The sequence below is a fragment of the Daphnia magna genome, linkage group LG7 (genome assembly GCF_020631705.1).
Source record: "Daphnia magna isolate NIES linkage group LG7, ASM2063170v1.1, whole genome shotgun sequence".
Lineage (NCBI taxonomy): Eukaryota > Metazoa > Arthropoda > Branchiopoda > Diplostraca > Daphniidae > Daphnia > Daphnia magna.
The window spans coordinates 10,290,840-10,304,465 of NC_059188.1; the positions used below are offsets into that span (position 1 = coordinate 10,290,840).

At 40.5% G+C, this 13,626-nt stretch overlaps 3 protein-coding genes across 7 annotated transcripts; all 3 read right to left on the minus strand.

Annotated features, from left to right (window-relative positions):
• Positions 1-1,377: 1,377 nt before the first annotated feature.
• On the minus strand, positions 1,378-5,106 carry LOC116927565. The gene is made up of 3 exons (XM_045176778.1): positions 3,941-5,106; positions 2,579-2,633; positions 1,378-2,478 (listed from the first exon to the last, which is right to left on the minus strand). Exons 1-3 carry the CDS (start codon positions 5,019-5,021, stop codon positions 1,449-1,451), a joined length of 2,166 nt encoding a protein of 721 aa, XP_045032713.1. The 5' UTR covers positions 5,022-5,106; the 3' UTR covers positions 1,378-1,448.
• A 2,498-nt stretch (positions 5,107-7,604) lies between these two features.
• Positions 7,605-10,579, minus strand: LOC116926900. 5 transcript variants are annotated; one of them, XM_045176630.1, is made up of 5 exons: positions 9,754-10,579; positions 9,393-9,534; positions 9,122-9,330; positions 8,865-9,067; positions 7,605-8,794 (listed from the first exon to the last, which is right to left on the minus strand). In XM_045176630.1, the coding sequence occupies exons 2-5, from the start codon at positions 9,413-9,415 to the stop codon at positions 7,706-7,708; spliced, it is 1,524 nt and encodes a 507-aa protein (XP_045032565.1). In that variant the 5' UTR covers positions 9,416-9,534; positions 9,754-10,579; the 3' UTR covers positions 7,605-7,705. The 5 variants fall into 5 exon arrangements, with proteins under 5 accessions (XP_045032565.1, XP_045032564.1, XP_045032567.1 ...); XM_045176629.1 differs by having other exon boundaries at positions 9,704-10,579; XM_045176632.1 differs by having other exon boundaries at positions 8,865-9,049; positions 9,618-10,579.
• Positions 10,580-10,715: 136 nt separating this feature from the next.
• LOC116926897 lies at positions 10,716-13,178 on the minus strand. The gene is made up of 7 exons (XM_032933812.2): positions 13,081-13,178; positions 12,779-12,846; positions 12,583-12,654; positions 12,277-12,524; positions 11,977-12,206; positions 10,804-11,903; positions 10,716-10,743 (listed from the first exon to the last, which is right to left on the minus strand). Exons 2-7 carry the CDS (start codon positions 12,784-12,786, stop codon positions 10,725-10,727), a joined length of 1,677 nt encoding a protein of 558 aa, XP_032789703.2. The 5' UTR covers positions 12,787-12,846; positions 13,081-13,178; the 3' UTR covers positions 10,716-10,724.
• Positions 13,179-13,626: the final 448 nt, after the last annotated feature.

Genomic DNA, 13,626 nt, shown 5'->3' on the forward strand with positions numbered 1-13,626 from the left:
TGCGACGTTCATCTGGGAATGCCTGCTCGAAATTGTTTTCTATTCTAAGACTCTTTGGTTACTTGATCTTTTAGAGGAGATTCAATTTTGCGGAATACGAGGCATTTACTGTGTCGTACAAGCGCAGATATGTACAGTATCTTATTCGATGACATCTTATTGAGTAAAGTGTTGTTTTCAAGCACGTTTTTCGTAAGCATCAGGATGCTATAAAACAGGACTGTTGCGGAAGACTTTTGTGTAAATTGAGCTGGTAAAACTTGTAAAACCTGAGGTCCCAAAAATAGAGGGCTAGAGGATAGCCGTAACGGAACATCACAATCACATTAGAAAACATCAGGATAAAAGTTTAGTAGGTTATCAAAAGGAACTTTTTTTTTTTTCTAGGATAACCTGTTTGGAAATTATTTCCGTTATCTACAGCTATGAGTTTTCGCAAATTTCGAATTTTGACTCGTTTGGCCAATATTTCATTTGATCGAATTTTCCTTTAAAAAAAACATATCTAGGTTATAACTATCTGTCCTTGTTTTACAGGTGACCTGTTTGATTCGGTCGTTTTGAAGTCATCTACATTTTATACCTTTACGAAATGCACAGGCATGACCAGACCCACGTTTTCATTAGTCAGACTTGTTTATATCGTACGTCAACCTTTCTAATCCTAATCTCACCATAATCCTGAGCCTCATTTGCCACCTATATATCGATCAGAGCCTTTCGAGGATTCTCATCCGAGGCATCGTTGACGGTGCTCTCAGAAACTTGGGCCATCAGCCCTGAAAGTTATTGACGGACCTTTGATTTGCCTGGGACTTCTAATACCTCACTCAATGCGATGTTTTTGCTTTATTAATGAACTATTAATCGCTTTCCTCAAACCTCTGTTGTATAAAGACATTAAAACAATCGGAAATACGAAGGTGGCAGAAACCTGTTTTCTATTAGAGTGGAGGGACGTTTCCGACAAGTCGACTGGCACGAGTATTGTGGTCACATGAATAACGCATTCATTGCGACACTAAACGAACGAATTTTTTAAAACTTTCTTTTTCCAACTTTTTTATTTTTAAATACTGCAAATCGTATAGTCGTTTCATTTGTTCTGCTTTGTTTTGCCATCGCTTCAATGTATTGCTAATTGAAGTCATAGTAATTGCCAGACGAATAATAAAAATTTTAATTCACATCTAACCAGAAAGACAGTTCCTGTTATCGGGAGTCCTTTGTTTGGTCTTTGTCGTGCCGGGACGAAGGCGGGTTCGTTCAACTTTGTAAACTGAAGGCTATCGATAAGAATCCCGATACGATTCCTTATGCTGCCGCCTTCGCACAGTTCTTTGTTTTTAAGAAATTGCAATAATCTGGACAAACAAGTTTTCATTTAATCACATTTGTTTTTCTTTTCTCGCAATGTACATATACAAGGTAAAAATGCAACATCATCATTAGGTGCCTCTAGTTTCTTTAGCTAAAGTGTTAGACACCAAGGGATCCATCAATTGCGACACTCGCAAACAGATCTGCGGATGATTGTCAATCAAATTTTGCCAATCAGGTTGCGAGCTCACACGAGCGTAGTTTTGGACAGCAAAGTTGAGTGCACTATCGTAGAGGCTGAACAGCGAGTTTTTGTATGACCAGATAAGAGTGTCGACGACGTTGTGCTCGTCGAGGTCAGCAAACACGAACCTCGTGCATTCCTCTTTCAAAGATTCCAAGCCGTACGTATCTGCTGCTTTGAATAATCGTTCCGCCATGCCATCCTCTTCGATTAGCGGGATTCTACCCGTGTATATATAATGAAGAACTTGTTGGAACACTTGCGGTTCAACGTCACCAATGTGAACGACTTTGACCGATTTTTTGTTGCCTTTCGTCGGACGGCCGCGAACTAACGAGGCCAACACGGAGCTGCTGGCCGTGATGATCGGTGAGTGAGCGCCCATCAGTTCCCCTTGAACGTTGAATTCGACATCGGTAAAGTCCTGCTGGATGAGTAAGTTTGCCCATTCGTTTAAGACGGTCTTCTCACCAAGAGTCTGCGTTCCAAAATCCAGCCACAGGTCGAACGTCTTGTCGAGTGGACATTTGACAGGCCCCCACGTTCTTTTCGTGTTGGCTACGTCATCGTTGTTACATTGCAGTTTAAGATGCGTTGGTTTTTGTTCTTTATTGTGTAAGATCCAGACAAATTCTGGTTGGTCATCCTCGTATTTGCTACCTTGGTTAGCTCTGGCCAAATCTGAATATTTGCTGCCCACTGGCAAGGTTTTCATCTTGTTGGACTGGCATTTGATTAATGAAAGCATGACAGGTTCTTGTGAGCCTTCAAGGCATTCAAAAATCAATGTGTAAGGATAGAAATCACATTTCCTGAGGTAAACATTCTGTTCCCCCTTTTTAATGTCATTTTCAGTCAAGTGAATGAGAAACAATCCAGGACGAACTTCGTGACTTGTGGGAATCGGCATTTCTCACTTGTGTTCTGTAAAATGCCATCACAAAATTTCAATATTCACTACAATTAATTTGCATTACGATAATAAAAGTTATGAGCTATCGTGGATTTACTTACTGCATCAAGATCTTGGTTTGATTGTAGCGTTCGTCGGTGAAATCAACTTGTTCGTCTGGGCGTCAACAACCTCACAACACGTGCAAAATGCCAATTATATTCGTCAGTAATACTACGGTCAACCTTTTAAACTACAGGTGAGAAGCCTCGTCCCGCCTTCCGTATAAATGCCCTAGAGCGAGATGCGTTTTCCCCCGTAAACAATCGATGGCAATGCCGTTGGTGTCAATCGCCAGTCCGGTATGCGACAGAACGTAAAAACTGGAAATAAGAGGAAAAAGCTGCAGGACTTTTACAGCGTATCGTTGAGATTACAGAACGTTTTGGTATAAACAAATAATCAAGCAGGTTGTCGCCGCAGGTGTTTTTCTTTAAAACGCACCCCCAAAATGGTACGAATGCGTCGTGAAAGAGCGTGAATACGTGATTTTTTCTACGCGAGCAGATTTTCTTCAAAACATTCACTAGAACAGGCGCTGTACTTCGTCAACTTCTCCTTGTGTTTTGTATGCCGATTGTTTCGTTTGGGCGTTGCTCTCAGTCCGTGAACAAGTAAACGGAAGTTTTTGTTATGTTTGTTTTGTTTTTCTTACTGTAGCCTTGGAAATAAATTTCCTTTTTTGTTATGTAAGTCCTTTGAATTTTTATTATGTAACTTTTATTTCCCGATAGTCTCTATTTTTTCTAGTTTTTAAACCTCTTTTGGAACAGAGGTAACAACTTTCTAGGACTTTGACTTTTCGGTTTTTGAACTTTGAAAAAAGTTGAGTCTGTAATTGAACATTCAACAAGTTTATAAATATGCAATCAGGGTCAGTGAACGCAATTGACACACAATGTCGCTGATTTTCCTATTTGATTCTCAGCGTGCGAGAAAGAAAATTTGATTCCCGCAGAAGATAACGTATCTAGGCTACTCCAATCTACTTGTATGAAAACCTACGCTATTGCAGCAAGTTACCAACGTAGATCGAAAGCAATGCAATTTGCATCGGTGTAGAGGCGTGTTTAAAAAAACAATAACGAAAAAAGCGAAATGAAACGTAACGATTATTTAATGTGACCGTTTGCATATGTAAGGCGAACGTCAGTTAGACTATACATGTTCAACAATTGATACATTACATGGTAGGCCTATACTATTAGCATAATGAATAATTGAACCGATGACGTTGGTGATGCCTCTAGAAAGCAAAGGCAAATTCAAAAATGATGACACATTTCTTCAGTGTATACAACATAAAGTAAACAATGGCAAAGGATTCACAGTTTTATAAGAGAAGCGATGCCTCGAATTTGTTCGGGAAATTCAAGCCATTCGGCATCATTTTCGCAATTACTTTGACGGCTGGTTTTAAAGACATTGTCCGGTTCGGTCGACCAGAGGATCCTGCTCGCATTCAGTTTCGCAATCGCTTCCGAAAACGCTACCGTGAATCTTGTTCTTCATCATTTGCTGTGTAGCCATCAGACATAAATCGGGATAATCGTGAGTCAAATCCTTCCATTCAGGCAAGAAGCAAATGGTGGACCCGTGCGTAGCAATGCACTTGATCGAAGCGTCAAAGAGGGTCGTGATCGAATGCAAATGAGACCAAATTAGCATGCCAATCGAATTCTTGATTTCCAGCTGTGCCAACAGAATATCGACGCATTCATCTTTCAGCGTATCGATGTCGTATTTATCAGCGGCCACGAACAGATCTTGAGTAATTGATTTCATCTTCAATAGTGGACACGTGCCCGTGTAAAGGTAATGAAGGAGTTGTCGAAATACTTCTGGTTCGATGTCCTCGATGACGACCTTCTTCGTTCTAGACTCTTGCATGTCACACTGGAACATGGCGGCAAAAACGGAGCTGCGAGCTGAGAGAATCACGACGTGAGCACCGATAGTTATCCCTTGAATACGAAACTGCACGTCGCAATTCGTTTGATTGACGAACAATTCAGCAAAGTCTTTAATCATTCTCGTTTGACCTAAGCTGTTTGACCCGAAATCCATGTATAACGTGACTGTTGGTTCATTGTAGTTGGTGATGGGCACAAAGATTTGCCACGCATCTTCTAGATGCATCATGGCATTCTTGACGAGCACTTCGTTCTCTACCCAGACGAATAGCGGAGTTTCGTAATGATCCATGAACGACATCGTCCGGCCATTTTTACACACGGGCGTTTTCATATCGGCCGGAGCAGCCGACATCTGCTGTTGATTGTCTTCTTCTAACTGGTTCGCCTTTTTTTTCAGCATTATGCACACGTCAGCGTAATCAATTAGCGATGGCTTTCGGGATCGTGAGTAAACAATGTAAGTAGAGCGTGCAGAGTTGTTGATTTGGAAGACACCCTTTTGTATTGTCACATCGTCGTGTCCTAAACCTTCCATCGTCCACGATATTTTAAAGAGTCCTCTACGCATTTCGTCCACTTTGATCGACATCTTTTGTTTTTTGTTTTTGTTTAATTATTTTAACTTCCAGCGGAGACACTAGTGCACACTCAAAATGTACACACGTTCTGAATTGACTGTGAATGCAAAAACGAAATATACGCCCCTTTTTTCATATTCATATTTATCCTTTAGCTAGTTCTCGGTATTTTTGTGTCATTTAAATAAATGTTCAAGGTCGTTGCTTATCCCCCCAACATAATGGAAAAGGTTTTTTTTTTTACATCACCCTTCCCCCCACCCACGTGCAGGTAGGTTCAGTAGGTTTCAATTTTCTGGAAAAAGAAAACGTTCCTTTGTTGTTTGCGGATGGGTGAATAATAATCGAAATGATTTATTCGTTGTTTATTTGAATAAAAGAGGAAAAAAAAAAGTAGAAGGTAGTGCTTACATCGTCAATTATTCTTATTGCTTTAAACCGTAGTTTTCACGCCTCTGCGTGTTTTAAAAACAAATAATCTTTCGTAGTGCCATTGGTTCGAGTTGGCAAAAAGTAGGTCGAATATTAAATTCTTTCACGGTGCGTCTTGAAGCGTGAGCTCAGCTGTGTGTAGCACCTGTGCAGTTTAGAACGCACATGGAATAATTTTATCAGTTTTTTTTTAAATACAACGTCTTCTAACTGGTTGTTAAAAGTAGTTTGTATTACTGCCTCTTGTGGGTTCTGCAACCAGGACGTCAATGACAGGGCACAGCAAAACAATACTTGACGATTATTAATACTTTTGTTTACTCTGGCAATGCAAAAAAAATAATGTCTTGTGGAAATGGAGAATGGCTGAAGCTTGGATCTCCGCCCCACAGCCAATGGATGTGGCTTCTTTACTTGCTGGATCTCATAGTCATCGTCATTATGAAACAAGTTCCATGTCTCTGTATAATTTCAACGAGTTAAGAAGGAAATATAGGAACTTTGGATGTTTTGAATCGAACCGACCGAATCACAGCTGCATTCAGTCTTCTTTCTATTCAGCAATATTTATCGATCGATACCCTATAAGATGAAGTAACAGCTTACTCCTACCTTGGCGGAAGACTCCACGGCTTCTCTTGGATATATTAGGCGAGAGACAGAACGTGATTCATCCAATGCCAGTTAATTTTAGAATGAAGCCATTAATAGAGATGCTTTCTTCTAATATTCTTCTTTATGAAAGTTTCCGTGTAAAATATTCTTTCAGTTGTTTGCTGAAAAACAACAAACATTCAAGCTTTTTCTCTCGAATTTGTTGATGTGGAGATCAAGAGGGATCAGAGGCCAAAGTCCTTTGCAATGAGCAGGATATAAAAGTAAAAAGGACGAATGTAGCTGGATTTTGATTCCGGCAAAAACCTCGTACGTACTTGTCATTACTATCAATAATTGAATACGAAGTTTCGCTACGTTAAGTCTTTGCTGCTCTTCCTGATAGACTTTTGCGACTTTCCTTTGGCCGAAATCGCATACGAACAAAATTAGACCATAAATAAAGAAAATGACTTTGTTTCTTTTGTAACGAAATATTTTTCTTTCTTTGGGAATGCCTCGAGCATATTCCAGAACTAGAATAAAGTACTATACCTGAAGAAATCAAGTAAGAAATCGAATCATTCATTTAGTGGGTAGGAAAAAAAAAAATGTCTTACCTGGTCAGCAGATGGATGGGGTTGGCGGTAGATTCAAACTAATCATCCATGTTTTTACAAGTATTGTACTGTTTGTTTTTGAATCACCATTGGATGTCACATGATTCAAATTCATTTTTTTTTTCCGGTGTATGTTTTCCCAGGAAAATCTATATACATTGTGATACTTTTTCCTGGACCTCTCCATAGAGCAAAGAACTTGAATTAACGCGGCCTTTTCATTTGTATAAAACCAGCAATCACGATTGGCATAAACATGGGAATCAAACAAGCTTTTTTTTATAGAAATAGATAGAAAACTTTGGCGATCAAAATGTAGTCAGACCTGCGAGCGCTTTACAAGATGAAGGTGGTTTTTAGCTCACTAGTCAAAATTAGATCAACAAGGCGATGCCCTACAGGTTTACCAACGAAAAATAAAAATGGGGTTTTCTCACGATCACGAAACACCGCAAGAACGACTCGAAATTGTCAATCTTACTAGGTCAGTAGTCAAATTCAAGTAAGTAGTTCCGTCGGACAATGACCGTCCCTTTTGTCGAAATTTGATGGCTCTTATGTAAGGCACATTTTGCAAACATTGAGTTCAGTGTATCGCTACAAAAGAGGTAAGCTAAATCGATGTTTACATAATTCAGCATGTCTGTTTTGGCGAATGCAAATACTGAGAGACAACCCAACTTGCTTTAATTGTTAACCGATTCATTTCCGTGAGCTGCCAAAACCCACCGATAAACGGAAACATAACAAAACTAGATTTCTGAGCTTCTACTTAAAAAGACAAGTTAGGAAACAACTTGTGTTTTCCTTCGTGCTGTGTTTTCGCATTTTCTTTACCCTAAAAAAACTGAACGTGAAGTATTGCTAATTCTTATAAACAACAACTTGTGCCAGGGCAGTTCCATTTCTTAATCGATCAGCCCTGGACGAAGGTAAATGCCTCGTACATTTATTCATTATCCTGTGTATTTTTCAAATTTTCACGAAACATAACGTTCGATACATGTATAAAGTTTAGTTACCAAGCCACTTTTTTATTTTTCCTCCCGTTAGACCTTGCAATCCATCATACGTCGAGTTGCCAAGACGGAGAGTTCTGGATAGTTCTTGGCTAGCTCCTCCCAATCTTTTAAAAGACAAATTTCTTTGCCATGATGGGCCATGAAGGTGAGCGTAACTTCTTTTAACTCTTCAACCGAGTAAAGATACGACCAGACCAATAGACCGACAACATTGTCCATCCTGAGGCAGGTCAGCAGAAAAATGACACACTCTTCTTTCAGGTCTTGAATTTCGTATTTGTCAGCCACCACGAACAAAGATTGAGCCATCGCATCAGTTAACGGCGTCGAAATCCTGCCCGAGTAGATGTAGTGAAGGAGCTGCTTGAAAACGTCTGGTTCGCTATCTTCCATATGAACTTGTCCAGTGGTTGCCTCTTTCATGTCGTGCTGAAACATTGCGGCAAACACTGGACTTCTGGCCGCCAGTATATTTCGGTGGCTTCCAATTTGCTGCTCTCCTCTAAGAGAGAATTGCACGTCGCAGTAAATCTGTTCGACATACAAGTCGGTGACTTGCTTAAGGGCCTTTTTTTCTCCCATATTGGAAGTTACAAACTCGATCCATAGCGACCCAGCCAGCGGTTTCCAATCAGTAGGGCCGGTATTGTAGCATGCGGAATGGACGAAGCTGCCGTCAAAATCATCCAACACCCAGGACTGATCTGAATTCGAAAACTTAAGCTTTCGATGTTTTTTTTCGATTCCACTGAGGTTCACCCAAACAGCCGATGGTGACTGGATGTTATCGTTCTCAATTTTGCCCTCAAAGCGGCTCGGTTCGCCGCTTACCTCGTCTACTATTGCCTTTTCGGTGGCTGGGCAGGGTTTGGTTGTCACTTGCTTTAGGGTTAATGAACCCAAGGTGATGCCCGTAGACGTGGTGAATGATGCCTTCAAAATGTATACCTGCTTGTTTATTAAGAATTTAGCAGTATACTTAATCGCATCGTCTTTGGCTGTAGGTTGACCGGAGGTATTGATAGAGGATTCTAATGGAGTATTTACTTCGGGAAGTTCAATTGGTATACCATGAACACTTGAAGATTCTCTGGCGGTAGATTCAAATGGAGTTTCCTGTAATAAATAACACGTAAAACAGTTGCAATTCGTGACAAAATTTTGCCAGAAATAAAGCTAATATTACTGGAGGAACAAACGTAAAGTTTCGTTGACGAGGCACATTGCGTTTTACAAGTCCAGCAAGGGGTACATAACCAATTGTATGTCTTAAGGATCTGTGGTGGGTCTGTGGATGGTTTCTGTTGGCTGTTGATGTCCCGTACAGGAAATGCTGGACTTCTTGCTGCTGAAGTTCATCGAACAGCGATCCTGATACCATACCTTCTACTAAAACAGACGTGCATCTATTGATTAGGTTGTAATGTTTCTATAGTTACTCACCGACGGCTCGTGTTCCAGCACCTGAGGAGGGGATGGCCGGATTTAAAATTGCTGCCTTATCAGTGTTTAAATTCCCGTCATTGTTTCCTAATTGTAATGGGTTTTTCACGTCCTTATTTTTTTTTTTTACCGTCATGCTCGGATAATTCCATTGGAAATGTACGCAAAAGAGTCCCGGACGTACGTGTTCGACGATTATCTCTAACTCCCTGAATATATACGTGATGTACATTTCTTCAAAAGGAAATTTCATTAAACTAATAACGTTTACCTTTTAGTATTGATTCCAAGCATGGTTTGGGTAAAGCTGAACCGTTTCCAAACTTGTGCGGACAATGATTATCCTACTTTACCGATTCCCTTCAAACGAAGGATTCTGGACTTATTTATCGGGATTGCTGGCGATTTTGTTTCTAGATGCACAGAAATACTGATTAGCGGCCTTGCACATAGATAGGCATAAAGGTATTGGGACACCGTTCAATTCCATACGTACACTAGATAAGAATGGCTACTATGACAACAGTCCCTTTTCCAGAGATAAACATTTTCTATCAAAAAACGTTATAACGTTTATTCTACCCTTTTGTGTTCGGTATTCTCAGATTCCTCACAAATACTACGGCCTTTACCTCTCCGTCAGTTGTAGAACGTAAGTTACGTGGTTAGGGGGAGGGTTGGAGGGCTACAGTTGTTATCGTCTCACTTGATGCGACAAAAGTCTCCAGTCGAACGTAAACGTAAACACAAGAAGCAGTTGCAGTGAACTGAAGCAAATGGATTGTGCAATAAGAGTGACAGCATTTGCTTCAGGGTTTGGCTAAACAAGAAAAAAAAATGGGGGGTGAGGTCAACATTTAAGGGTAAAGATAGATGAGATTGTCATGGTAGTCTTTTCTTGTTTTCCTTTTTTTTTTAAGATTGAATTTGCTCAGGGTCTACCGGGAAACTGTTTTTGGCAATGTACATCCCGTATCCGAGGAATAAATCATATTTGAAATTCAAGAATCCATTTATCCATGTTTCAAAGAAAACAGATGTCGATTAAAATTGACGTAATCATAGGTCTTGATAAGCTTTTGTCGCCAGCAGAAAGCTCCGTACTGCAAGTGAATTAAAAACTAATTTGGCCTAATCCTTAACCCAGTGTGCCTAAGGATAATGACGGTAACAAACAAGAGAACGTGAAGCAAGAAGAAAAGAAAGAAAGAATTCAAGCTAAAGTTGAAGACCAAAAACAAGATTCAAGGACAACGCTGAAGAATCATCTTAATTCCTATGAGAATCGCTTTTCGTCGATGCTGCGTTTTCAACGCACAAAAACGAGGGCGTCAAATCAAAATCAGACTCTCAAAACGATAACAATCGATGCTCGAAGTGATGAGAACGACCAAAAATACCTTTTCCCACGGCATACTCGATCAACCACCATTCATCTTACCGAAACACGATGGCGTGTTTATAAAGACTATTTTGCTATCTTCCAGCTTAACTCTGCGAGAGAAGATTAGCTGAGTCGATGTTTAGGAAATTCCGTACATCTTTGATCCTTCCAAACCACAAGGAACAAGGACGAACAGCTGAAGGTGCCTTGTACAGTTGGTTATTCTTCTTTGTATTTCCTATTTCCATTAAACATAAAATTAAAGACATGAAAGGTTTGATCATTACGTCATACCGACTCTTGTACTCGGTGGACTGTGCACCTCATCATACATCGAAATGCCAAAACGCAGAGGTCTGGATAGTTTTTGGCCAGTTCCTCCCAATCCTTTAAAAGACAAATTCGTTTGCCATTACGTGCCATGTAGGTGAGCGCGACTTTTTTTAATCTTTCAACAAAGTGAAGATGCGACCAAACCAATAGACTGACGACATTATCCATCGTGAGGCAGGTCAGCAGAAAAGTGACACACTTCTGTTTCAGATCTTGAATGTCGTATTTGTCAGCCACCACAAACAACGATTGAACCATCGTATCAGTTAACGGCGTTGAAGTCTTTCCCGAATAGATGTAGTGAAGAAGCTGCTTGAAAACGTCTGGTTCGCAATCTTCAATCTTAACTTGGCCAGTGGTTTCCTCTTTCATGCCGTTCCGAAACATTGCGGCAAACACCGGACTTCTGGCCGCCAACATACTTCGGTGGCCCCCAATCTTCTGTTCTCCTCTAAGAGAAAATTGCACATCGCAGTAAATTTGCTCAACATACAAGTTGGTGAACTGCTTCAGAGCCTTTGTTTCTCCTGCATTGATAATTTCAAACTGGACGTAGATTGAGCAAGCCAGCGATTTCCAAAGGCCAATACCGGATTCAGAGCTTCTGAAACCTTCAAAGATTCCAATAAAATCTTCTGACACCCAACGACGATCCGAATTCGAAAACCTCAGATTGTGATGTTTCTTTTTGCTTCGATTGAGGTGTACCCAAACGGCGGACGGCAATTGAACGCTACCCTTTTCAAGTATTCTATTGCCGGGAATCGACTTGCCGTCGCTTTCCACGTCGAATTCGGTGGCTAGCCTAGACTTCATTTTTACTTGCTTCAGCTCGATTGAACCAGTAGTGATGCGGGTAGACTTGGCGAAAGATGCTTTCAACGTGTATGCCTGCTGGTTTATCGTGAAATCAGCTACGTATTCGGTTTCTTTGGCGTCTGGTTTATCGGAGATATTGTTTGAGGATGCCAATGAAGTGTTTAATTGGGGAACTGGAATTTGGAAACCGCGAATATTGGAAGGTTCGCTGGTGGCAGATGCAAATGTAGTCCCGAAGCTTTTCGTCTGCGACAAGTGTCAGCAAACGAAAGTGATTAATGGTTCATCATTCACTACGAAATACAAAAGCTAACAATACTTGAGGCTTTTCATCAAGATGGGCAGTCTGCTGTTGTTGAGGCAATTTGCATTCTGAAGCCCCAAAGTTAATGACTGCTGGTGTTGAGGTTGGTGTTTGGATCGGCATTCCAGAACTGAGAGAAGACTTAATAGTTTGTGCTAGTCCCGCGGTCATCGTGTCAACGTTCATGCTCGAACTTGGTGTCCCGAAAACAGACAAAGGTTGGGGCTGTTGCTGCTGAGGCTTAACTAGGAATGCAGACGTGCGGTCAATTGGTTGTTGTTTTTTCAACTAGTTAACGTAAGTATAGTTGCTTACCAAACGATGATGTTCCAAAACCTGAAGAGGTGATGGTCTGATTCGAAAGCGTCGCTTTAATAGTGCCAGAATTCCCGTCATTGTTTCCTAGTTGCGATGGGTTTTTCAAGTTGGCATTTTTGTCACCGAAAATTGCATCGTTTGTCAAAGGTTTTTCAGGTGGCGTTGCTTGATATTTCGGTACATTCCATTCACAATAAACGCAGAACAGACTTGGTTGTACCTGATCAATGCGTATTTCGACCTGCCTGTACATGCATGGAATATATTCATTAACAGGTCGTGCATTGGACTTAAAGCGTTCACCTTATAACGTTCTTGACAGGCGTGGTACTGGACGTTAAACCAGATCCGAACTTGAAAGATCTGTTGGAATCACTAGACGAAGGAAAGATGAACAGAATCAACATTTTAAGATTAGTGGATAAGTTTATTGAAAATAGTGTTTCTAGAAATCATGCAAAACAAATGCTGGTAAAGATCTATAGATGTATCGGCATACCTTGTCATGTTTGTCAAACTTCGACGTTCTCGAATTTTACGTAGACGCTTCAGGTTCTTTTTCTTCGTCTATCACACACGGAGTAAAAACACAAATTAGGAGATCAGTTGGCGTATACAGGCGTAGTCGTTCGGCTGGCGGTCAAAATGGTTAGTATAAGTACACTCGCCTCCATAAATATGTGCCCCCTCCTCCGAATTGCGGGAAAACTTTTCTCTTTCTCTCTCAATACATTGGCAGCGGTACTAAAGTTTTCCCGCCATTCGGAGGGGGCACATATTTATGGAGGCGAGTGTACCTACTCGAACATGAAGAGAAAATAAGAACCCCGGATTACAGTGAACCACAGCAAATGAATCGCACAATGGGAATGGCAGTTTTGGTTGTTGAAATACAAAGAAGGAAGGGTCACCTATTTAGCCAAAATATGGGAGGATGGGTACGAAAGCTATGCATTTTTGTTTTGTTTTCTTTTTAATGAAATGGCCTATTCAGTGAAAAGGTGGGTTGGGTACAAAAGCTAAGCCTTTTTGTTTTGTTTTCATCTTTTCAAAATGAATTTGCATAAGATTTTCTAGAAAAATAACCTTGGCGATAATGACACGTCATCTATCCGATGACCTTTCTATAATGGGAATCCAAGAACCCATTTTGCTGTGTTTCCATCAAAGTTTATGTAAATTAATATTTACGAAACCAAAGGTCTTGATAAGCTTTGGTAGCCAACAGCAAGCTCCGTATTGCAAGTGCATTAAAAACTAATTTTGTCTAACCGTTAACCCAGTATGACTAAGGCGAAGGACGGGTAAGAAACAAGGAAACGCCGCGTAAAAGCAAAAAAAAACTAA